Raw genomic sequence first — 25,627 nt, 5'->3', positions numbered from 1 at the left:
CGGCTCCATGTGAATACCCACCATGGCAACCAGCCACTCTGGGTAGATTTGCGCAACTCTCATCAAGCTGCTGTGCAGTGGTGGAGCAGACAAGTAGTGGCGCCTTCCACTCAACACACACAGTTATATCTAAACACACACACATTCTACCATATGAGTTTGACCTCCAAGTAATAGTTTTGACATTGGTCTGTAATTTTGAGAGGATAATAGGACAACAACATTGTCTCACCCAATCTGTCTCCTCTCCTTCCACCCTCTCCTCTTCTCCTCACCCCTCTCTCGCCCTCTTTCTCTCCTCCTCCAATAGTGATTGATAGTGCTGCTTGTGTACGCCTGTGTTCCCATGCAGTAGGTGGTCGTCGGGGCACACACAAACAGCACTGGGCCACTTTTTGATGGGCAATGATTTATGAGCTCCATGGGCGGTTGGCGCCCCCTAGCTGTGATATCCCCCCCCCCCTTCTCTTTCCCCCCCAATCTATTCAAGTGCACCCGCACAGCAGTGGGATCACAGCTACAACACGAGCGCAAATCCTCTTAGTGCTCCCACTCTTTCGCAGTCACACTCACCCACACATTCAACAACACAGTCACAGAATCTCCCTCAGAGTAGGCTGTCCCTTGCATACACAGTGGGTATATTTAATCCATAGTCTGTAACGAACACACCCACCCTACCTTTCACACAAACAGTTTGAATGTTGTGTGGGTCCATGTGAAACAGCCACAAAATTATGCAGTATTTACCTAGTTATCAGTAAAAAAACATTGCTGACTGTCACTCTATCATTGAACGTTATTTACTGTCTGGAACTCTGCAGTTAGATAACGAGTGTGTGTGTGTGTGTTTGTGTGTGTTTGTGTGTGTGTTTCCCCCCTGGCATACCCTCAAACAGGGCTGATTAAGTGTCATTATAACCAACCACCAAGAGATTGTAGGAAAAAAGAGGTGAGCCCTTCAAGAAAAGGGCAGGTCACACTTTATTTACAATTAGAGGCTTGTATAGTAACACACCTTGCAGCTAACATTGTGGGATAACACTCCATTTGCAGGTCTTGCAAACCTCTGCATTTGCGGTGTTTGTGTGTGTATGTGTGTTATAACGTCCTCAGGCTTGCTCTCTCTCTCCTCCTGCCACCCGGACAAGCTGGATGGACATGCGAAGCATTTCTGTCACTCTGCATCTCCATCACACACCATGCCTTCCCCCCTCTGCCAATCTTGTTTCCTCTCTCTCTCTCTCTCTCTCTCTCTCTCTCTCTCTCTCTCTTTCTCTCTCTCTGTCTATCTCTGTCTTTTGTGCGCGCACACACACACACCTTTTATATCCTTCTTTCTGTCACTGGCTTACATAGATTGCATCTTTCTTGCTCACTTGCATACCCTTGCACGAGCGCCTTGCACAATTAATTACATATTCACACTCTAATCTTGATGAAACAGAGGAGGCTTCACACTCCCCAGAAAATTGCCACTCTGCAGACACCCTCATTGACATGTTAGAACCAATCAACGGTGTGATATGTCCACTGTTGTGATGAACTTCCAACAAGTTGCACCTCACAAGGTCCAAACAAATATAGATCAAGCTATGCATCTTATGTGATTCTTAGTTCACAATATTTAGTTAAGATTATTTTTGTCATAGGACATTTACAACAGGTATTTGTGTCCTCTTGTGTCCACAATTAATGCTGGGAAGTCAACAATTTAACCTGTGTCCAACCAAACAAGTTTTTCAGGACGTGTTAGTCTAGTATAGTGCCCACCCAAGAGAAGGATGCCAGCTAGTTAGCATAGCACAATCACAAGTGAAAACAAAACCTCCGAAAGCGGTCTTATTTTATATGTTGTATGTTTAACACATGAAAAGAAGTAAAAATATAACTTTATCGCTTATAAGGAGTTATGTAGATGGAGTTGTGTATTGACAAACTATTAACTCCTCTGTACAGCCCCACCAGGAGCGCTCTCTAGCTGATCACCTGAGTTTATTTAACAAAAGAATCCAGAAACTTCCCTATGAGGACATTTTGAGATGTAGCAGTGGTTCTTCAAGATAAAGCTTCATATGTTTAACTAGCGAACTGTTAATTTTCAAGATATTATTAAGTCTCAAATATCAGATGTTTTTATTGGTCTTTTGAAAAAAAAAAACACATTTACTAATAAGAGGGGAAAGAAAACGTAAAGAGCAGAAAAACGGTGAGTAAGAATCAAAGAGGGCCTGAAGAGTTATGTGTGTGCCTGTCTGTGTGAGATAGGAAGTCTGTTAGTTAGAGAGTCCCCATGGTGAGTACAAAGGAACAGGCTGTATGTGGAGCCGGCATAGGTGCACAGATTATCGGAAAATATAAAAACAGGAACTTTCAAGGCAAACGTTTGAAAGGCTTTATGAGAAGGCACATGGAGTTGGATCTGTGTTGCTCTTAGCAGGACAGCAAACTCTGCTTCCTGCCCCCCGTTGCCTCCCGGCTAACATGATGAAATCAAAATAATGGCGTGTCTGTTAGTCACTGGTGATTCAACAGTTTTTCCTATTAAAAGATGACCAATTTCCCCACCTGCCTGAGCTCAAAAGGGCTGCTTATGCTGTAATTGTTTGTTTGTGTGTGTGTGTGTGTGTGTGTGTGTGTGTGCTCATTCAGACGGTTGAACTGCATGACTCCTCACACCTCGTCTGCCTTTGTTAATGTGAGAAGTGATGCTGGGTTGCTCCATTCTGCCCTCATGTCGCCTAATGCCCTGCCTGATGGCAACATGTACACACACTGAGACACTCACACATTCACTGATTTTTTTTCAAATCCTTGCTTGCGACACTTGCTTTTCCAGTCTTTACGTCTCCTTTCCCTCCCTGCTGGTTTCTTCTCTCCCCCTCTGAAGCAAATTGTTTTCAGGCTGATGAGGATGAGGTCACTCTGAATATCAATCACTCAGTGTAATTGTCCTTTAAGTAAGGCAAGGAGAGACTGTCTCCCTCCATCCATCTCTGTCTCTTTCGACCTGCCTCTGTGTGAGTGTGTGTGCCGTACGTGACTCAACCTTAGGGCTTCCTCGCAAGAATGATGATAATGAGGTAGATTAGGTGAGGATGATGGATATGCTCAGCCTGTCAATGCTACATAATGGCTGCTGATCACTCTATTTATTGGCCTTGTTTCCTCTGTCACCAGCATTGTTGTCATATTTGACTGTCTGTGCCCACAGCTGTTTGTCCTTAGTGGGCTCAGCCAGCTACATAGCTATGGGCTGTAGTTCTTTCCCTGTGCGTGTGTGTGTGCGTTTAAGGCAGTAGGATGTCATTTGAAGTCTAGTGGAGCTGAACAAAGTGCTTTGAATCCAGCAGGCAGGAGGGAAGGAGGACTGGAGTCAGGGGTGGGCCAGAATAAAAGCACTCTCATGTCAGACACCAAACTGGAAAGTGGAAGGGAGGAGGTGGGACACTGTGCTGTTGTTTGTTTGTTTGTTTGTTTGTTTTTGACCTCATAGGATGCCTAAGAGAGAACAAATAATGAGATTCCTGATCTTGCCAAACACAAGCTGACCCCATGTCTTTCATTGTGTCTTTATGTTGTTTGGCTGCTTGAAAGTATTCTTCATCCGATGCTTTATTCTCCCTTGCTCTCTGTTCCCCCACTTCTGAGTGCAGTGTTGGGATAGTGAGGGCACTGGTGGGGACAGTAATGAATAACTCTGTAAAGGTAATGATAAAGTACAGATGCTTTAGATTCTACTCTGGCCAGAGGCGCTTGAGCTAAGAAAATTACAGCTGTGTGTGTGTGTGTGTGTGTGTGTGAGGATAAGAGTCAAGGGAAAAGAGAGGGTGGAGAAAGATAGAGGGCAGACAGTTTCACAGTCAGGTTGAGACAAAGACAGACATTGCTGTGATTCATTTTCCTTGCCAGTTATTATAGCAGTCCAGTGTTTTGTGTCTGTTTGTGTGCTCCATTGTCTCTTTCCTCTCCACTTGTCACTTGTCCACATTAGTGTCTCTTGACCTGTCTTTGGCCAGCCTTCTTGTCTTCCCATCTTGTCACCTATGTACAGACCCCCATCTCTCTCTCTCTCTCTCTCTCTCGCTCTCTCTCGCGCTCTCTCTCTCTCTCGCGCTCTCTCCCTCTGCCACACAGTTCTCCCTTCTAGTGTAAGCCTTGCTCCAACAATGTCGAGGCGAGTCGAGCTGTTACCAGCAGTGGAAAAACGCCATAAGTCCGACTCGCAGTCATACTATAGTTAAGCTCTGCACTCCGCCACACAGTCACCGAAAGGAGCTGCACTATTTGATTTTAGCATACATAAATAAGAGTGGGTGAGAAATTTACTGTAAAAGCATGTCATCTGGTGTCTGGGTCTACATGCGTGTGTTCCTGCAATTGTGTGCTCTGGAAGAGAATACCCAGAAGCCTGTGTTTGCTTTCTAGCTGTCCGCTGTCTGTCATTAGAGTAATAAAAGACTTGCTGTGCTGCATGGCGAGGACTTCTTGCCTTCCTCCATTCCGCTCAAATTGCCGGCTGCTGAGCTCTGATGGATGTTTGTATGCTGGCCCAAAAACACAGGTTCTACTTTAAACCCCCAGCTCTATTATCCCAGGGAGAGACAGTGGGAGAGACAGAAGCTGCCTGTCTGTCTCCAACTTCTGTCATCCAAGAGTGTTTTAATTAAACTGTGCCTCTCTGCAGGCCCCAGAACACACACACACACATAAACTGCACAGAGTGGTTTATCCAAATAAGCTGGGCTCTCCTCCTATTCTGTCTCCGTCTGAACCGCTGTCTCTCTCTGTTTGTCTGTCTCTGCTGCCATTCTTCCACTGCCTTCCTCTCTCTCTCTTCCCGTTCCCCCTCTTATCGAGCCTGAAGAGTGACAGGCTGTGTTTTTCAGCCGATGTTTGAACACCAAAGGATCAATGCCGGACAAAGGGAAAGAGCGGGGGAGAGGGGCGGGGAGGGGCAACACAATTGGTTATTGACAGTGAATTCAAAGTCTGAAAGACTGGAGGCGACAGCTTAGTAAGTGGAGAGCAAGAGGATGGTAGGAGAGAACGGAAAGAGAGGATTGTGAGAGAGGCACCACAATGCATTCATGTTAACAGTTAAGCATCAGTTTGAGAGTGTTAACTTTAATCATTTCTCATTGCATACCTACTTGCAGTATTGTATATACTGTAGGTGTGGACACCTGCCAGGGTGTAACCTGTAGGCACAAAAAACGTGTGTGTGTGTGAGCGTGTGTGCACGTGTGTGTGTGCATGTGTGTGTGCGCACTTATCACAATTTCTAATTTCTCTTTCTTTCTGTGATGTTGTGATATTGAGTGCTTGTACATTTGAATTCCGCTGCAGTGTCTAATGTGGTACATTGTGTGTCTCCAGTACAACCGTGATGTGTAAATCTCAACACCAGGTAAGATGAGAGATGCAGCTCCATGGGGGTTAAAAACGAAAAATACCTTGTAGACCATCTTTGGAAAAAGAAATTAGCGAGTCAGAACATGAAAATATGATCTCATCATTTTATTTCATCATCTGTCAATCTTTGTGAGTTTTTAACCAACTGGTGAGAAATGAATAGTTTGCTTTGTAGCTCTGTCTAAATTTACTAAATAATTGATTAGTTTTGAGTTTTTTTGTGGCGTATTAGTAGGCCAATAACTACATGCACAACTAATAATGTTTTTTTTTTTTACATTTGTGATCACACTTAGCTAGAACCATAATAAGCCTTTCTGTTTTACAGTACAGCACTGGTGACTAGGTGGAGTAAAGCGTAGAGTGGTGAAGGTTCACTTTGGGGTTATGGGTTTGTAAATAAATGAAGTTAGTGGTAGTTTCTTCCAGAGAAAGTCACTGGAGAAAAACCGGGATGCATTTGCAGTATGGAGAGGCAGAGACAGATTAAGGATGACGGGTCCTGTTGGGCCTGGAGCAGCTGTTGCATTTTTTGCCTGTCCTGTGGCCACACAACTGCCAGCAGCTTTTTTTGTCCGGCCTGGCCCTTTCATGGTGGAGGAGATTCGGGTCAGAAGATGGTACCGTCCCAATATCTGAAGATGGTAAAGCCTCTTAAATCCCTGCTTGCCTTGATTTGAATTGCCACACCTTTTTCTCCCACTTCCTTAATGCTCTGTCTTTCCGCTTGCTTCTCCCTAATGTCTCCGTCTGTCAAGGGGAACAGTGTGATGGGGTGGGGGGGGAGCACTCCCTTTCCTAAAATAGGAGATGGTATTCTAAGTAGTTTCTCTTGTTCCCTGGTTGTGGAATAACTGATCAGGTTGGACTTGATACATTTAGAAAAAACTGAACACTGCAAATTTGTCTGCTCTAAGTCTAATTGTGGAAAAGTAGCTGCATCACTTCTTTATCCACTTATGTAGAGTATAACATTTAAAAACTGTAGCACAGTAAGATTATACATGATTTAGGCCTGTGTGTGTGTGTGTGTGTCTCAAGGGTAGAAAGTGCACTGGGCTGGCTATACCCATACCTTTTTGGCATCTGGAGCCAGCCTTGCACTCCGCTCTAGTCTTCCATTTAATGCTTATTGAATTCAGATCATTTTTGTCAGCAGAGCAAAGTTTTCTATTGGAAGAGCAGACACATTAACAATTTATAAGAACATGGATTACTAAGGGAAATCACAAACTGCCGATAAGAGTTTGATAGTAGATGATGCTAGGACATTGCATAAAAAGAGAGAAAACATTTCTGGCACCAGAAATATACTTTGCAACATACCTTAATAAAGTATATAGTTGTATTTGTGTGCCTTATTGTATGCTGTTGGTGGCAGGTTCCAGGTTCCAGGTAGAGCATTATAGCTATTCTGTCATGGCAGAGGCTACTGCAGTACTGTTGTTCTTCACCAATCTTCCTGTGCATCCATGTTTTGCTCGAGGACACAAGGATACAAATCAGCCGATGGACAGATGGAGTTGTGACATGGGTTGAGCTTGCTTCAGGTAGTCTATCACCCCGCAGCAAGTCCGAACAATACAGAATTTGTGAGTCCAAAAGCAGTACCAAAAGCTTGAGATGTTTGACAATTTACAAATGTACAGTTTTCTTTCTTGTGCTGACCCTTGAAATAATTTTTTTTTTAGTAAAGTAGGAAAAATAGGTTTTTCTCCTGCTGGAGCTGCTGCCCCCGCGACCCGATACCGGATAAGCGGTCGAAGATGGATGGATGGAAAAATAGGAAAGTTATTAGTACATATACTTAAATTCATCTGCTTCTATTAAAAACTAGTATACATTGCGTAGTTGAAATACAGTCTGGTATCGACTCGTCATTATTAAAGTAACAAGTCAGAGTGAAGAGGTCAGAAATATTGTGTCCTTCCTGCCAGGAGATGCTCTTGGCAGCATTGCCAGGAGGAATGTGTCTCATCGAAAATGTCAGGGGATAATGTGTGATCAACAGGATCTGTCTGTGGAAGGTCAGCAGCTCTCCTCCCCAGCTGAGAGGCACAGACTCGCCAAGAGACCAGAGTGGGAGTCCTGCATTGACCAGATTACTGGCAATGCAAGGAGGTGAAAACAACTTAAAGGTCTTCTTGAAATACATGGTTTCCTTAGTGTATACCCCTGAAACACTGCCGGCAGATTAGTTGCTGAAAGCTGGATTGGACAAGGTGTCACACCCTGAGTGATTCATTTGTTTCTTTTTTTTACCTCCTGAACTGTGAGGTCAGATTGGAGGATCAGTATTTATATGGTACTTTTTATTCTGCTCTGCTTGAGTATGCCTCCAGCAGGCGGACACTTAATTCAGGTCGTTCCATTGAAGGGCATTTTAATCACTTCTGTGTTCTGTTTTTTTCTCAGAGAGCAGCGACTACAGCGAGGCAGTGGTTCTCCCTGACTCCTTCCCGTCAGCACCGGCAGAACCTCTCCCAGAATTCCTGCTGGAACCGGAGGACGCTTTCATCGTGAAGAACCGGCCGGTCCAGCTCCGGTGCCAGGCGTCTCCAGCCACCCAGATCTACTTCAAATGTAACGGAGAATGGGTCAATCAAAACGATCACGTCACCAGAGAGAGCCTGGACCAGATCACGGGTAATACTTACACACACGCACACACACACACACACACACACACACACACACACACACCTTATATATTTACAGACATAAACATCATACTCAATTACAAACATCATTTTCAACTACATAATCCATTAGCTCCCATAGGACTTTATGTGCACGTTAACTGCATTGGGCCAGCAGCCAATGCATCATTTATATGCACTGTGAAAAATATGCCTGCACTAATCTCTCTCTCCCTCTCTGTCTCTCTGTCTCTCTTTGTCTCTGTCTCTCTCTCTCTCTCTCTACACAGGTCTGGTGCTGCGGGAGGTGGACATCTCGGTGTCAAGGACCCAGGTGGAGGAGCTTTTTGGGTTGGAGGACTACTGGTGTCAATGTGTGGCCTGGAGCTCTGCTGGCACCACCAAAAGCAACCGTGCCTACGTTCGCATTGCATGTCAGTACTAAGAAAGAAGGAAGGAAGGAAGACAGCAAACATTTTGCTTCTCAAATGTGTCAGCTTAAGTATATATGCAAATAAATTTGCTGTAGCTCTCCATCTTATTCCCTTGTGGTAATGGGTTGTGGAGTGTGATTGACACCGTGCATGTTTATGTGGGTATGAAGAGAAAAAGCACGACAAAGTGACAGAGGCTTTTTGGGGGGCCTTGCCTTGTTTGTGTGTGTGTGTGTGTGTGTGTGTGTGTGTGTGTGTGTGTGCGCGCGTGCGTGTGTGTGTTTGTGTGGTTTTGTGCTTGCGCACGTACATGCGTGTGTGTGAACATGTTTGTCTGACAGCCAATGTGAGATGCTGCTGTCACGGGCCAGTCTTCACTAACTACACCTGTGTGTGTCGTCCCCCCCCCCCCGTAGATCTGAGGAAGAACTTTGAGCAGGAGCCGCTGGGGCGGGAGGTGCGACTTGAGCAGGAGGTGCTGCTGCAGTGTCGCCCCCCTGAAGGCATGCCCGTTGCCGAGGTAGATCTCTCCCTCCTCATCCCCGCTCTCACGGCTTATCCATCACTTTAGGGGTTACAGTTGTGTTTTTCATTCTGAAGGATAATAGTTCAAGATCATTAATATTTTGTATTGCTCTATATCTCAAGGGAGATAGCAAAGCTGGGATCTAAGTAATAAGTTATCCAGCAACATAAACATAATATACAAGGCAGCGTAGTCAAGGGCAAACCACTGAAGTTTGAGAGATTTAAGTCCATCCAGCTACATGGCACTTTCAAGAAAATAACTCCCTGATAGATCTAACGATCAGTAATAATGTGCTTGAATTCACTTTGTGTCATGATTTAACACCAAGCTGCTTTAACTGCACACCACTTTATTAAACAGTTATAAAACAGCAGTGCCACAATATATAAATAATTCATAAATGCAGATTTTTATTGCTCAAGTAAACATTTGTAATAGTAATACATAAAAAAGCCCGTCGCATGAAGTGTAAAAGTTCATGTTATGTCATCACAGGATAGTTTTTTAAATGGAACATCAGTATGTGTTTTATCATAGATGTATTGCTTGTGGTTGTCACTATGATATTGTGTCCGTTCTTAAGGAGGATGTCTCAGAAGTGAAAGGGAGTTTGTTCAAAAGAAATTATACAAATTATAGTTATCCTCAGTAAACTAAAAATGAATAAATATAGACAGGGTTTGATCAATACCACATTAGAATTGAAGCGTGTTGTGGTGGATAAATACTCTGCAGGTTTATAGTGTTTACTGAATGATTATGTGTGGGGCGTGTTGGCTTATTTTTATGCATACGCAGCTGTTGCTTTGTTCACTGATTTATGTGAGGAGGTATCTGCCAGGTTCAACGGTACAGAGTTGTTTTTAATTCCTTAAAAACTATAATCTTGGCTGGTGTGGTTACTATTTCTATTTTTAATTATTTCATCACTCTGTGTGAAGATTACTTTCTGCAGAACAAAGTGTGTGTGTTCTGAGTGGTGTATATCTGTGTCACTTAACAGGTGGACTGGTTGAAGAACGAGGATGCTATAGATCCATCACAGGACTCCAACTTCCTGATCACAATCGATCATGATCTGATCATCAAACAGGCCAGACTCTCAGACACCGCCAACTACACCTGCGTGGCTCGCAACGTGGTGGCCAAAAGACGCAGCAGCACGGCTACGCTTATTGTTTATGGTAACGTGCACACGATTTTCCTCTTCTATTTCAGAAGATTTGGGAAGATTGGTTTATAAATCATGACATAACCTAGTCATTAAAAATCCTGGTCACATGTAAATTGATATTAGGTTACTTGCAAATGAGAAAATTTCCCATTTTAGCAGCTCTACAACAAAATGTAAATTTTAAATTATTGAAGGAACTTAATGTATATTTTTATGTCAAACTGATTAAAAATTTTAATTAAATATACTTTTGAAACCATAAAACTATCAATAGTAGACTACTTAATGTATATACAAAGCATTTAAAAGTGGTAGGTAGTTGGAGAATGGATCAATGGGGTGAAGATGTGATGGAAAACTGATGTTTCATAGTGTAAAAACACCAGATAACATCATATATATTTAGCTTTATATTCATTTAAAATCGTGTATATATTCTCATTACTATTGAAGTTGACCAGGCTATCGACTGGCAGATTCACTCACTTTGACCCTCTGTGTGTCTGTCTCTCTGCCAGTGAGCGGAGGATGGTCTTCATGGACTGAATGGTCAGAGTGCAATGCTCGGTGTGGGCGGGGCTGGCAGCGACGAACACGCAGCTGCACCAATCCCGCCCCTCTGAATGGAGGAGCCTTCTGTGAGGGCCTTCCCTTCCAGAGAGTGACCTGCACCACACTGTGCCCAGGTGAAGATGACATAGTAATCTTTGTTATTTATAACTTCTTCAGCCAAAGCACTCATGCACTGGCATACCAGAAAATCTTCCAAATGGGCCATTTTGCAGGAAGTGCCAGGATGAATTTCAAAACTTTTAGAACATCAGTTGCTGGATTTTAGCTGTGTTCCCTCACACAAAACCATCATCTCCTAAACAACTTCGTCAAACCAGGACAGAATACATTTGGTCTCTTGATTTTGTTCATTTGATTTCAACATGAAACGTCATCCATATCAGGAGTTGTCTGATTTACTGCCACACACCATTCTGCCCCTTTTTGCTTTGCCCCGTGTATCAGACCACTCTGACTCCAAAGTCGTTTAAAACAAACAACAGAATGCATTTTGCAAATTGAAAAATTATGCACCTCAAGCCATTACATATGCATCGCACCGAATTATAAAGCCATGCCCAATTCCCCTCTATATGCAGTGATGGAATATTTAGCCGTTGGTTAGCTGTGAAATGACTCACATCTCTGCTGTCTCATTCCAGTGGATGGAGGCTGGACAGAATGGGCAAAGTGGTCCGCCTGTGGGACAGAGTGCACCCACTGGCGCAGCCGCGAGTGCCAAGCCCCCCCACCTAGAAATGGAGGAAAGCACTGCAGCGGCAGCATGATGGAGAGCAAAAACTGCACTGAGGGGTTGTGTGCGCGCAGTAAGTCACCTGAACTATGTGTTTGAACTGGGGCAGTTGTTAAATGTCAAAAGAGAGTAAATATTTGACTCATATATATTTAATTGTAATTTATCCTAATTCTGCACTTGGCCCTTTAATACAGATCAGCGTCTGTTGTCACTAGTTAACGCTGTCTAATATCTAAAAAGAAAAGGGTCTTTTTAGAGGTATCTAGGGGTCAACTCCCTAATGGCAAATGTTCTGCTTCAGGTGATTGATAAAAGCAAGTCATGCAGACGGTGACATTTTTGCGTGTACTGTAGTTCACAGTTTTATAAGGTGTATTGCATTTCAAAGCTATTATGTAAAGAACTGTATTCCCAAGGTAATTATTCACTGCAGCATGGTGAGAGCAAAAATGATGTAGAGAGAGATGAAAAGAAAAAATGCCAAATCGCAGACAGATGTTTCACGAGGCAAAATTTAGGTTCACAAAGAGAGAAGGCAAGTGATCCACATCTAAAAAACGCAGACGGAAGAGAGAGAAAGAGAGAGAGAGAGAGAGAGAGAGACACACAGAGATGAAGCAAGCGGAGTGGGAAGCGAGCATGACACGGCCAAGTCGAAAAATTAGCACAGGGAAGAGCATATGAGAGTGAGTCAGACTCACACTGACACCCAATGTGCAGCCTGTGATGAGCGGGGAGGAATCCAGCTGACAGCGCATTAGAATCTTTGAGACGCACATCCACAGAGGCAGTGAGATACAGTCAAGTACACACTTAAAAACACATACACAAACGCGCGCCACAAAACCCAAAAGCCCAAGCATGCAGACAATCCTGGGCAATGCACGTGCAACGGGAGGATCATATGCACATTGCGCACTGTGCCTCAACTCTACGAGACGTGCATGCGAGTCCTGACATAAACAGGCTTCTATGGAGCAGCCAGACTAGACAAATACACAGTCTGATTTGTCTGTACAGAACGGAGCATTCTCAAGAGGCTGTCAGGGGAAACATGCACTCAAGTGGCTCTGGCAGAGGGGGAAGATGGGAGGAACTGTGCTGTTGAAAATCTGTAAATGTGTCACTTGGCAAACTACAGGTTACTGAATTAATTATTTTCCTACCATTTGGTCCATTATGTGCTGTAGAAAATGCTACAGGGTTTAATGGAAAATCAATACAAAATTGCTAAACAAAAAAATGAATTTTCTACAACATTAGTTAGATTTTTCTGCGGCCACAAATTGCCCTAATGACATTATGACTCTTTGGTTGGAACAACCATGCTTCAGACAATCAAACAACAACAGACTGTAATGTCTCACCCATTTGGCTAAATGACCCAGTCATAAATGTAAAATGCTTCGAGAAACCATAAACCATTATCTCTGCTGTCCCCTATAGGATGTAATTGCGGCATTTGGTGTTGTGATGATCCTTTGGAGAAAAGGTTATTTGGTTTGAGATCTAGTTAGTGACGGGAAAGACGGTTTCAACAATAATCAAACCACTCAGGGATGATTCACATCGGTGTTAACTTTAAAAAGGTTATACCCATCAGGATAGAACTGTTTTATCTTCGTATGATGAAGGTGATAACATAGCCCGGGGGATGTATAAAAACAGTTTCAATCTACATCACCAGTGTCCTTGTTTACTTTCAAAACTGTCTTTAACTTTGCCATTCTCATCCACATGATCCTAATCTTCTCACGCATTTCAAGAAGAGGTTATTATTTTTTAGATACATAGTATGTTTTCTTGCTTGCAGTATGCCTTTTATGTTTACATTTCCATTTTCATATTGATGAGCTATTGTTTATTTTCCTGGCTATGTTTTGCATTGTTGTATGTTTCATTTGCATAAGTACTAGTCCATCCATTTTTATGTTTTTTTTTTCTTTTCTTCTTTTTCTTGTTTTTTTCTCTTGTTCAAACAGATAAAAAGATTTCTATTGAACATGCAAGCCATCGTAAGTTCACCTTCCCATGACTTCACTCCTCCACTGCTTCATACTGTTTGTTTTTGGACTGTATGTGTGTGTCTGTGTGTCTGGCTGCGTGCTCATACAGATGAGGAGTCCCAACATCTGTGTCAGCACGTGGCGCCGAATGCGTGCAGTGTTGTGTGTTGAGCCTGTCTATCCACACTTTGTTGTCATCTCCGATCCAGTTCAGTGAAGATATGCCTCACCTTCTTGTCCAGCCTGCTTATGATTGTTGTTACCCCGTCTTGTCTCGTATGTTGACTAAGCGTAACATAGGTTTCCGAGCTGGCTCCTTGTTAGCACATTGCATCAGTTACATAACAACTTGCAACAAACATACAATCACTTAACATCGAGTTTAATCAATGTTTGTGTAAATTAAACAAACTGCTCAGTTAATCTGGCTCTTATCCAACATGTCAGAGGAAGAAAATCTGTAAGCTCTGTTATGAAGGGAGCGAAATGACATGCCTCTAAGACTCTGTGATGCATAGGCTATGAGGTGGAAGCATACACTTCCTGACAAAAAAAATTGATTTCTCTCTGACTTTGGGTTAATCTGTGAAATAGTGTACATTTGAAGTGATGGTAATTCCTCTAGCTCAATGTGACGTGGGCTCAGGGGAGAGCAGCCACGGTAATGCACCTAATTCGCTATTGTTCCGTTTCTGGTAATAAGTGCGGACGGCTGTCGGATTCGGTTCCATCGCGCCACGTGAGCACGGGAGCTTTCCTCTGCCTGCCCGTCTGCCTCCGGCTTTCCTCTGCTCCACCCTTTCTTCCCCTCTCACTGCTGCTCTGTATATCCGTGGTTTCCTCCAACTTCTTCCCCACTCTTTCCTGCTCTTTCAACATGGGCCTTTTCCTCAAGCACTGCTATCCTTATCTCCTCTCTCCTCATCACCACTCTTATAATCCGTCTGTCCTCTCAACAAATCACAACCTTATCTAACTCCATCCTATTCCTTTTGCCAAATTGCCTCTCCTATTGCTCTCTCATCCTCTGTTTATCCAGCCTGTCTTCTCCCTCTCCTTTTTTTTTTACTCTTCTTTGTCTCCCGCTAACCTCGCTCCTTGTCTGCTCCTCTTTTCTGCTGTGGTGTGACTGGCTCACATGTCAGGGTTGGCTATGGCTCTGCTATGTTGGGTAGTCAGGACTAAGCAGGCTGTGGTGGGCTGTGTGACCAGTCACAGCCAATCTTTTGGCAGGAGAAAAGAGAGAGAGACCAACAGGGAGCAGGTAAATTTATGGTCAACCACCCTGCCCCTACAAGTTCGTCCATGCCCACTTTTGCTGCGAGACCCACTGCCGGCTGGGAGGAGCTGTTTATTGTTAGGGGCCGAGCAGCGAAGCTGCGTACACCCTACTGCATTTGCCAGTATTATTATTATTATTATTATTATTGTTAATAATAATGATTATTATTATCATTCCTAAGAAATCCATGTTTTCATGCACAAAAACTCACCAAACTTACATAAGTCCAGTTCCATGCCAAACTTAATCAGTTCGATTTGTGTGCTAATTGTCCTGATTGTGGCGCTACAACAGCCATCTAAAATTCTAGACTTTAAAAGGTCATAACGAATCAGCCGTACATGCTACAATAAACAGTATAAATTAATATTATTAATATTATTAAACTGTAGTCCCAATAGAGCAGAAACTATGCTGCAAAACTTCTTAAACCTATCAACTCCAACATTTTTATTTCAATTGACACCAAATTTGGGCGACTTCATCTTCAGACTTTCCTTTGTTAATTTTCCATTCAGATTTTTGTTTTATCAAAAATTGAGCCCTCAGTTCATTAAAACACGTTACTGCATACAGTAGTATAAACAAATTTCAATTTGTTTCAAACTGAATTTTTGATGTTCATGGAAATAATTCACAATGTTTAAATATCACTGTAGATTTGGTGTGCAAAATGTGGGAATTTTATCTCAAAAAGTGAATTCTTTTAAAAATGTTTCAATGGTGTCCTTATCTACGCATTGCAGTCAATGCAAAATAGAGCATCTTTAAACATCAGTTTGGCATTTATTAATCTTTGTGAGTGAAAAATAAATTACAGGCATCTTTATGTTGTCTTAACCAAGTACACAAATTCTCAGAATTTTCTAATGTGAAAATAATTTTTACAGCAGTTTAAAATTCAGCATGTTCACCTTGTCTACAAGGTGTTGCGATGCCGCTTGTGATATATATTAGCTTCCTGACTTCAGAAACTGCCTAAGCCCAGGCCTTGTGTTGTGGACAACTGTCTTGCATATTTATAATGTGTGTCTGCATTAACACACCTGATTCTGATTAACAATCAGTTCTGTTCCAGTTTAGGAAAATCATGTTCATGAGTCAAAAAACTAAAGCCCAAATAGCTAGAGGAGTCTTCCCCTGGATAATAGCTCACTGAGTTCAACGGTTGCCTTTGGACCCAAAGATTACGAGCTCAAAGCTTATCAGTCAAAATGTCCCATCTTATTCAAAATCTGCAATTGTGTTTCGGACACCTTCCCTGTGAGTTTAAAATGCTCGGCACGACCATCGCTGCCGAGCAGCTATAATTAATGTTGCCTTCCTGGTTGATGTCTTTTAACCGAAAAATACTTTATTCTAGATTCAGCTAGAATCAAATTAAACATCTAGCATACTGCCACAGTTAAAGAATACTTTTTTTTCCAAGTCTATCGTAAACTAGCACTCACATGCCCGCAAATACACTAACAGTTATTGGCCACTGTGATCATTCCTTCTGTCCACAATGGCTGTGAAGTGATCCCCTCCCTAATGTGATTCCAATGTAACAGATGGAAGACAAAGTCCACAGTCCTGTGTCTGTGTAAAAATACAGTATGAAGGGTTAGACTTTACTTGATGTTATCTACATAAGAGTGACATGACACTGTCATGAACGTGTCATAAACATTATAAACGAGTCATAAAGGTTCATGACATAATGCTTCTTTGAGTAATTGTCATTCTATTTTGTCATGATAAGTTATGGTTAGGGTTCATGTATCAGGACTGTGTCATGACAGTGTCATGTGTTCATGACAGTGTCATGTGTTATGTAGATACCTTCAAGTAAAGTGTTACCTTGTAAAGTTCAGCTGAAGCTTAAATAAGGCTTGATCATTTCCTGTTACCTGTTACTCTCTTTTTCCAAATATTTTAAAAATGTGTAACCCACTGCATGGAGCTCATTAGTTTCCTTTTAAAGTTAACATGATGCCAGCATAAGTCAGTCAATGACTCCCCATGACTTGTATTGTCACTCATAGCAGAAACAGGGAATTATATAATGGAATTAACAAGGTAACTGTATTTCATGTGGGTCGGTCAGATCATGGATAAGACCTGATCCTAGGATTCCTAGTATTTTCTTTAGTTACAGTTTTAACGCTTTATTACTTGTTTTTATTTTGGCCCCATCACTTACACTGGAATCATGCTAAGCAGAGATCATTTGTGAAGCCCAGTGTGGGCTGGAGGAACAATCAAATTAACCACTAACTCATTCAACGTACATATAGGCATATAATAAGTATTGTTTTAAGATAATAAAAAGGGCATATAGTAAGTATTGTTCTAAGATAAAATCAATTTTAAACCTATCCTTGAAGATTTGAACTGTGGCTGCCAATGTGAAAAAAATGGCTGCAACCACTTATTATTTGATTACATTTTAATTAATCTCAACTAATGTATACAATGTCAGTATTTCAATATATACAGTCAAAAGTGCCATCACAGTTTCCCAGAGCCCAAAGGAATGTATTCAAATTGCTTGTTTTGTCTTATCAAACATCCAAAGGTATTGCATTTTACAAGAATATATAAGAGAGAAAAGCATTTGAGAAGCAGGAACCAGTACTTTGTATCTTTAAAAATTACTCAAAAGATTAATTGATTATGAAAATTGTTGTTAATATTCTGATGATAGACTTATCACTAATCACATCAATTGCAAAATCGTTTTAGCACTAACTTAGGCTACAGTAACTAATACATTGTACTTTCTGCTACAACAGCTGTGTAGTAAATCAGATGATATCTCTTAAATTGTTTTTTCTTCCCTCTTGTGTTTCCCTTGCATTTGTATCTGTGTGTTTCCACATGTGTCCTTGTGTGGTGTCTTGACCGTCTGTCTTTCTGTCCTTCTCTTAGCGCTGGCCCCAGGTACGGGCGTCGCAGTTTACGCTGGTCTAGTGGGGGCCGTACTGCTGTGTGTGATACTGGTGTTGTGCGTGGGTGTGCTTGCATATCGCCGCAGATGCCGCCATCTCCATGGAGACATCACCGATTCCTCGTCTGCACTCACTGCCGCCTTCCACCCTGGCAACTACAAGCCTCCCAGACAGGGTAGGTTCACACACACACACACACACACACACACACACACACACACACACAAACTCACACATGACATTCTGTACCCATTTATACACATTTCAACTTTTCTTGTTTTTACTCAGTTTTGTAGAAGCACTTATTAACAGTTCATTTCATTATCACATTGCTATTTATATTATCCCATAAATTAATTCTCTTTATACCATTATCTCCTCTCACTTTGTCAATTCTCCTTACTTACTGCATTACATTTTAAGCATTTGTCATGGTATCCCATCTCTTGTTCTTGCCATAAAATATTAATTGGTAACATTAATCCAATTCACTTGTGTCACTTTTAGCACTCTCAGCCCTGCCAGTGTCATTTCTGGTGATAAGAGAACAGCTTCTCTCTTCTGCTGTGTCCACAGATAACACTCACCCTCTGCATCCATCAGCTCCTCCGGACCTTACAGCCACAGCGGGGGCTTTCCGCAGTCCGCTCTTCTCTCTGCAGCAGGGGGTCAATGACAGCCCCCACAAAATCCCCATGACCACCTCTCCCCTGCTGGACCCATTGCCAAGTCTCAAAATCAAGGTGTATAACGCCTCCACTCTCTCCTCCCTGGAGCTCCCCGCGGACATGTGCCTAGGTGACGGGGAGATCCTCAGCCTGAAGTCAGTGGGTACTATGGGTAGAGAGCGAGACTACCACAGCCACACCTTGTCCAGAGAGCCTGGGCTCAGCACCAGCGCAACTCTGGGCAATCTTGGAGGACGCCTTACCATCCCCAACACAGGTAATTGCATGCGGCTGTCTTTTCACATGCAAATGAAACCTGAATTCGTATGCAACCAATGGGAACCTATGACATTTTCCGTTTATCACCTGTAAGAGAAGATAAGTCATGAACCTTCTCCCTTAGGTGTGAGTCTGCTGGTCCCCCCTGGCACAATCCCCCAGGGGAAATTCTATGAGATGTACCTTATTATCAACAAGTGGGACAAAACGACGTAAGTGCCCTTCATCTTTATTCCTCTATTTCATTCATGTCTTTTGCGACTACGAGGCAGAACAGACCTCATTCTCACCTCAATCAGAAATATTCCCATATATGGCTCGCCTTCTGCGAACCACAAAAAGTTTGTCTAAAAGTTCATTAGAAGATCACTTTTTTTCAGAGGATAAAAAGTTGATCAACTTGTCTCAACTTTTTCACTGAAATTGGAGTTGATTATGTTTGCCTCAAATAACGTCAATACCAGCATGTTGCAAACCGTGCCGTGGCCATGATCTTCTTGTGTGTGTGTGTGTGTGTGTGTGTGTGTGTGTGTGTGTGTGTGTGACATTTACAGGCTACCGTCTGAGGGCAGTCAGACTGTACTAAGTCCTGTGGTGAGCTGTGGCCCCTCCGGTATGCTGCTGAATCGTCCTGTGGTTCTCACATTGCCCCATTGTGCCCAGCTAGACACACCTACACCAGACTGGACCCTCACACTCAAGACACAGACGCACCAGGGGGCATGGGAGGTGAGACAGCCTCTGACTGGTACCAAGTAATGGATACCTTGTTGGACAGCATTATTGAACCCTATTTCTTTTTTTTTTAAGATTGTTTTTTGGGGCTTATCCCTTTATTAAATAATGACACTGCATAGACATGAAATGGGAGAGAGATGGAGGGACATCACGTAGCAAAGGGTGAGCACTCTTACGGGGTGAGATAGAGGCCGCCCCATTGAACCCTATTTCAATCTGTTTTCAGGAGGTGCTGACTGTAGGAGAGGAGACTTTGTCGTCTCCGTGCTACCTGCAGCTGGAGGAGGAGTGTTGTCATGTTCTAATGGAGCAGCTGGGAACGTACGGCCTGGTGGGCCAGTCCTGCCCTCCACAGCCTGCCTGCAAACGCCTGCAGTTGGCACTGTTCGCCCCTCGAGCACCCTGCCTCTCCCTGGACTACAGCCTCCGAATCTACTGCATCCATGACACCCCACATGCATTCAAGGTGCTGTTTGTGTATTTGTCACTCTTTGTCTATGTAAAATACCTGCATATGTCTTTTTACCTCTCTTCTTTACTGTTTACTTTTCTTTGTCAAGCCTTTCTGCCCTATTTGCTTTTTGTTTCTTCATTTCTTTGATGTGTGAGTTAATCTGGCAAATACTGTACTTATAGTGTGAATATTAATAGGTGCAATACTGGTAATTTTCTTAAAGCTGCCATACACAAGATTTAAAAAAAGTATAAATACATCCACCAAATCAAAACAAAAAATCCACCCTACTCACCCACATCAAACACCGGTATCATGTTGAATCTTTTTTACCCAAGAGAAGCAATGACTCAAAATGTACAGCGCAATACAAACCCCTAGGAAACAGCAAGTGAGCACCCCATCCAAAGAAAGTTGGACTCGCTGGCGTTAGATATTTACCCTCTCTCTGTGTTCACAGACCAGCCGGGGCTTTAAACATGGCCGTGTTGTGTGCAGTTCACTGGCATCACAGTTGCAGGATTTCTGGCTGCTAAAGTTCAAACAGCTTTCAAACTGTTAGCCCTCACACATTTCCATTAAAAGACTCCAACTGCAGAGAATGCATGGCGCATTTTAATGAAGCACGTTTTGGAATGTGTGTGACAATGATAAAACTGTGATCAAATGAATGAAAACATGGATGTGTTGCTAAGCCCGTCTTCACTCTGCCTCTGAGCAGGAGGTGCTAGATTTGGAGAGGAGTCTAGGTGGAGTTTTGCTGGAGGATCCCAAGCCTCTGCTCTTCAAAGACAGCTACCACAACCTGCGCCTGTCCATCCACGACATTCCTCACACTCACTGGAGAAGCAAGCTACTGGCAAAGTATCAGGTGAGACACTCAAAATGCAGCAGATGCTAGATAAACGCCTGTTGATTTGTATAGGGCCTATTGATGTGGATGTGTTCATGTCTACAGAGCACAATTTAGCAGCAGCTTGAATGATGTAGATCCATAAAACTATTGATGAATTGTCACTGTTACTTCAAGCCTAATAGGCAACAACTCTTAAGTAAAAACTACGGTCTGTCAAACTCATAATTCCGTAGAATGGCTATTTTCTCAGAAAATACAGCTAATTGACTGTTCACTCGTGTTGTAAAAATTGAAATGCTCTACTGCATTCTCTTGGCGGGCCACACCGAGATTGCAGTCTGAACCCACTCTGAATAAACAAACAGGAAATCTGATAGTGGTCCTAATTTATGGAGTGTGCGCTTAGGAAATAAATTGCACTCTGACACATAGAGACCCAGTTAGTGGAAACAAAGCATATTGCACTCTCCTGGAATGGAAACTGTGTTCTAGATCCTTCCTGATTGTGCTGCTCAGGACAAATCCACTTTAATCACAGTTGTACAGACCATGTTTTTTTCAGTGATCCTTTTTTTTTTAACAAATATTTTATTTTTCAAAAGTTTGAAGTTCACATACATCCAAGTTTCTTAATCAAAGTAAATGTTTTTAGTGATCACATAACATCCGTCAGCTACGCTGACAACTGATATTCTAACCTGGAAATGTACTTTCAGTGTAAAACTACATTAAACGGGCAGCTGGTATAATGTTCCTGATCATAGCATAGGCTAACAGACCATCATTCATCTGCAGGAAACAAGCCTCAGTTTCTTTCTTTCTTCTTAACTTTTAACTTTGTTAACAGGAGATCCCGTTCTACCACATCTGGAGCGGCAGTCAGAGACCCCTGCACTGCACTTTCAGCCTGGAGAGAGGGAGCCTGGCTGTGTCCCAGCTCACCTGTAAGATCTGTGTCCGACAGGTGGAAGGGGAGGGACAGATATTCCAGCTGCACACGGATATTCAGGAGGTAATGGTGACAACTTAAATAATGCTATCACAGATTATCTTGCACAGTCATGCCAAAATTACAGAAGTCAGTCTCAAAGGCTCTCAACTTCTCTGTAAAGGCACATTCCTTGTATGTGTTAAAAAACGTACTTGGCAATAAAACCCTTTCTGATTCTGATTTGAAATCCAGACTCTACCCCCGCACTCGCCCCTCCCCTCAGGAGGCACCTGCCTGCCTTCCTCTCAAGTGGGACCCTATGCCTTTCGCTTGCCTGACTCCATCCGGCAGAAGATCTGTGCCAGTTTGGATGCGCCCAGTGCTCGAGGATGTGACTGGAGACTACTGGCGCGCAGTCTGGGCTTTGACAGGTCAGATCTGCCTCACATGTTTACGTGTGACAGGCAGCTTGGTCGTGCAGAGAGTCCAGTGTTGATGCTGACAACTATGTATGAGGTGGCATGTAGATAATCACTGTCTGAGGTTAGATCTATGGGGTTATGATTTTTTTATGTAAACAGACAACAGAAAAATGTGTCTTATCGTACTGATTAAAATCAGGAAAGCATGACTTGTTCAGGGATATAATTTAGCCATGCATGATATACTGTGCATTGCTAGAAAAAAGATTTGGGACATATTTCATCTCGCTTAACAAGCTAATCCTGCTTTGTGATGTAGGGTAGTGACTTGGGCATCAATATTGGACTGTCAAAATAAAGTGGTACCAGCAGTATTTGCGACGTGCAGTATTAATGACTTCAAAATAACGAGTGCTTCCTGTTCTCTTTCTTCTCCTCAGGTACTTGAACTACTTTGCAACAAAGCCCAGCCCTACAGGTGTTCTACTGGACTTATGGGAAGCTTGTCACCAAGCTGATGCAGACCTGGTCTCTCTGGCGACCGCGCTGGAAGAAATGGGCAAAAGTGAGGTGCTAGTTGTCATGACAACAGATGGGGATTGTTGATTGGTCAAGGAACGAGAGCAAGCCAGACTTTTTTTTTTTTCTTCTCACCACGGTGATGGAAATAAGAATACTTGCCTATGAATATGCACACCCCGGTACAATCATTTTGGTTCCTTCTTATGCACTGTATTACCTCCACATCATATTCCTTTTCTCTGACCCCTAATCAACCACTGTAGCTGCATAGCCACCATAACGCATTCCCATGACAACTGCTAATCAGATTCAGCATGAATCCTCCAAGGCAACGTTGCATCTGCAAGATGGGAAACCAATTTGAGGGTAGAAGGCGTAAAATGGGTGTAAAGTCATCTGTCATATGGGGTGTTGATTGTCTTCTTCAAAGATTTTAAATAACACTATTCTTGTATATAAATAACAAAAGCTTTGGGACAAACAAAAGACAAATCTTGTAGGCCAACACTCTAACATGGACAAAACGTTAACACGGGATTACCCATGTTTCAGTAGCAGCATGAAAGTGCATGATTTAACACCATCTCACCTCATGGCAGAGGCTTTTCTTTTCTCCATTGTCATTCTGTGTGTGTGCAGTGAATGACAGGATGCACCGGCATGTCTGGAACCTCTTCAGGCTACAGACACTCCAACACAAACACATACACACACACACACACACACACAGTCCATCAGGTCATTAACCGACTCTGAGTCAGGTAGGCTACAATTTCTTGTCTAACTGCTTAGACTGTCGACAAATCACGAGGTCTGAACCCTCAATCTTTGAGGGCTTAAGCACGTCGTTTGTGCTGGAGAAAAAAAAGTGTGGTACGATGGTGAATTGTGAAGTTGATTTAGGAATTGGCAGATAACCAGACCGACTGGCTCTTTATATTGTACCGACAAATGCCTCAAAGCCTTGGCATATCATTCCGGCTCAGAGGTGTTTCTCTTTCACCTGTCCTCGCATTCTTCTATCGCGCTGCCACACTCCTCCGATCTGTTGAGAATAAACTGCAGGAAAGCTTTCTGGTCATCTCTTAAAGTTTCCTTTGGGGAACGCTCTTTAAGTTATTATCCATATTTGTGGATTTTATTTTTTTTCATTTCTGTTACAATCATATAGAACCTGTTCTATCATCTGTGCTTGTTTAGGCCGCTGTGTTTTATTTTTGATTCTAGTACAGCAGGCCAAAGGGGAGTTAGGTGCACAGGGGATGTCTCAGATTATTTCTTATTTTTAATATGGTGCATCTATTCAAAATGTAATCTGTAAAACATTATGAGAGGTGGTCGTATGTCCAGGTGAACATACTGTGTGCTGTATTTCATAGGCATTTATGCTTTGCTATACCTGAGGGCAGAGATTAATTTTACAGAATAGATGAGCCTTGCCTTAAATCAACTAGGCAGCAAGGGACCATAAAATGTACCTCAACACTAACTGCATTATGTTTCAATCTATTCTGTCCACCCCTTGTGTCCTGTCTATTTAACGCCCTGTAACTCATTATGTCTCTCTCAATTTGATAACAAATTGTTAACCTTTTTACTAAGCCGCCTTGCTTTGTGGTCAGGGTCCTCAAGCTTTTTGCATTATCAATCTTGTACTGTCAGTTATTGTAAGACGGGAATTGAAATGCTTTCATCTGTATCTTTTTCATTAAGGTCTTTGTGTTATTGAGTCTATTTCACCCTCAAAGTAAAAAAAAAAAGTGTTCATATCATTGAAACCACAAAAACCAAAACACAGGCAGTATCCCTCTCACAGTGAGTCATGTCACTGTTTTGTGTGAATGAACTGAAAACACAAGTGGATGTGCGCGGGAGTGTGTATGTGTGGGCAGGTGGGTGTGCACGTACAGTACGTACACGCGTTTAAGATCTGTCATTTCTTTTTGTAAGTCCTATGCAAGTACAAAAAAAAAGCGAAGCATTTTGACTTCTTTTGTTTCCTGGAAGAGTAATTCTATTTTTTCAGATCAGGGCATTGACAGGGTTTTGCTTTTGTATTCTAAAGTGGTTTAAGAGTGGTTTAACATTTTTTGGTTATGGTGGTATCTGTGGGAATTCTTCATCTGGATGGGAAGGATTGGATCCCTGACCAAGCAAGCTAGTATTGAAAAAAGCACACGTAGGAGAACAACACAAAGTACGGGGCAAAAGCTGCCAAACAAGTTGCGACGAACATCATGATCTCGTGCCCTGCAGGTCTTCGCCCATAAGGAAATATCTGAACCTGACCGGTTCAGAACTTTGGATCCCTGAACACTGCAGGACTATTTTCTTTCCTCAAATCTTGTTACAGAGACTGGCTATCTGTAGACTAGTGTTTATTCGTCCAGATTTCTTGAGTATCTGTTGAAACTTTGGCCGTAGCTCTGGACAATTCATGCTGGAGCTGGACTGGATTCCTCCTTGCTCTCATCAAAGAGAAAAATTTAGCCTTTCTTCAAGAAGTCAGAACTTTTTACGAAAAAACTAAATGGATTCAGTGACATAACTCTGTACAGTATCAATTGTACATAAACGTCTAGCCTTCTTACCTGTAACTCAATATAATTTTTATGCAATAAATTATATTTCTTAGTTTAACAATAGTGTGTGTTTTGTTGTTATTGACTTAAACGTGTTAATGCCAAACCAAGCAGTCTAAGAGCAGCTTTATAAAATCCATAGAGGAAATTGCAGGCTTCTTTTGAGCTCCTTGGAATAACACAATCACCTTTAAATGGCATCTGTGTTTGAACCAATTACACCCCATTTTAAACAAAAAACAAAAAACAAAGCTACTCAACCTGTCCCTCTTTCCCCTCACACCTCATTGGAAAATTCCCTTTAGGTCCATTTAGCTTTGAAAGCTTTTAACTGGCAGGCTGTCTGGCCTTAAAAACAAGGTTTTAGAGACACTAATAGTGTCCTTTAAGGATTGACTCTGGCTGTTTAGATCAAGCTTTTGAACCTTGTTTTTTTTATGCAGGATGTGGGGGG

The 25,627-nt window shown here is 42.5% G+C and overlaps 1 protein-coding gene across 3 annotated transcripts in view; it reads left to right on the top strand.

Annotated features, from left to right (window-relative positions):
- unc5b (unc-5 netrin receptor B) overlaps nucleotides 1-25,117 on the top strand; it is a 47,715-nt gene extending 22,598 nt beyond the window's left edge. Inside the window, exons 2-17 of one of the 3 annotated variants that reach the window (XM_034897465.1) lie at nucleotides 7,831-8,061; nucleotides 8,345-8,488; nucleotides 8,905-9,008; nucleotides 10,021-10,201; nucleotides 10,710-10,877; nucleotides 11,406-11,570; nucleotides 13,483-13,515; nucleotides 17,702-17,896; nucleotides 18,298-18,666; nucleotides 18,793-18,880; nucleotides 19,223-19,397; nucleotides 19,633-19,872; nucleotides 20,582-20,731; nucleotides 21,564-21,728; nucleotides 21,900-22,078; nucleotides 22,510-25,117. In XM_034897465.1, the coding sequence (XP_034753356.1) occupies nucleotides 7,831-8,061; nucleotides 8,345-8,488; nucleotides 8,905-9,008; nucleotides 10,021-10,201; nucleotides 10,710-10,877; nucleotides 11,406-11,570; nucleotides 13,483-13,515; nucleotides 17,702-17,896; nucleotides 18,298-18,666; nucleotides 18,793-18,880; nucleotides 19,223-19,397; nucleotides 19,633-19,872; nucleotides 20,582-20,731; nucleotides 21,564-21,728; nucleotides 21,900-22,078; nucleotides 22,510-22,675 (2,753 nt within the window). In that variant the 3' untranslated portion in view covers nucleotides 22,676-25,117. The remainder of the gene's footprint in view (nucleotides 1-7,830; nucleotides 8,062-8,344; nucleotides 8,489-8,904; nucleotides 9,009-10,020; nucleotides 10,202-10,709; nucleotides 10,878-11,405; nucleotides 11,571-13,482; nucleotides 13,516-17,701; nucleotides 17,897-18,297; nucleotides 18,667-18,792; nucleotides 18,881-19,222; nucleotides 19,398-19,632; nucleotides 19,873-20,581; nucleotides 20,732-21,563; nucleotides 21,729-21,899; nucleotides 22,079-22,509) is intronic. The other 2 variants (XM_034897467.1, XM_034897466.1) reach the window with 2 other exon arrangements.
- The last annotated feature ends 510 nt before the right edge of the window (nucleotides 25,118-25,627 follow it).

The sequence above is a fragment of the Etheostoma cragini genome, chromosome 17 (genome assembly GCF_013103735.1).
Source record: "Etheostoma cragini isolate CJK2018 chromosome 17, CSU_Ecrag_1.0, whole genome shotgun sequence".
NCBI classification, from domain to species: domain Eukaryota; kingdom Metazoa; phylum Chordata; class Actinopteri; order Perciformes; family Percidae; genus Etheostoma; species Etheostoma cragini.
This window is presented reverse-complemented; position numbering and strand designations above follow the sequence as displayed.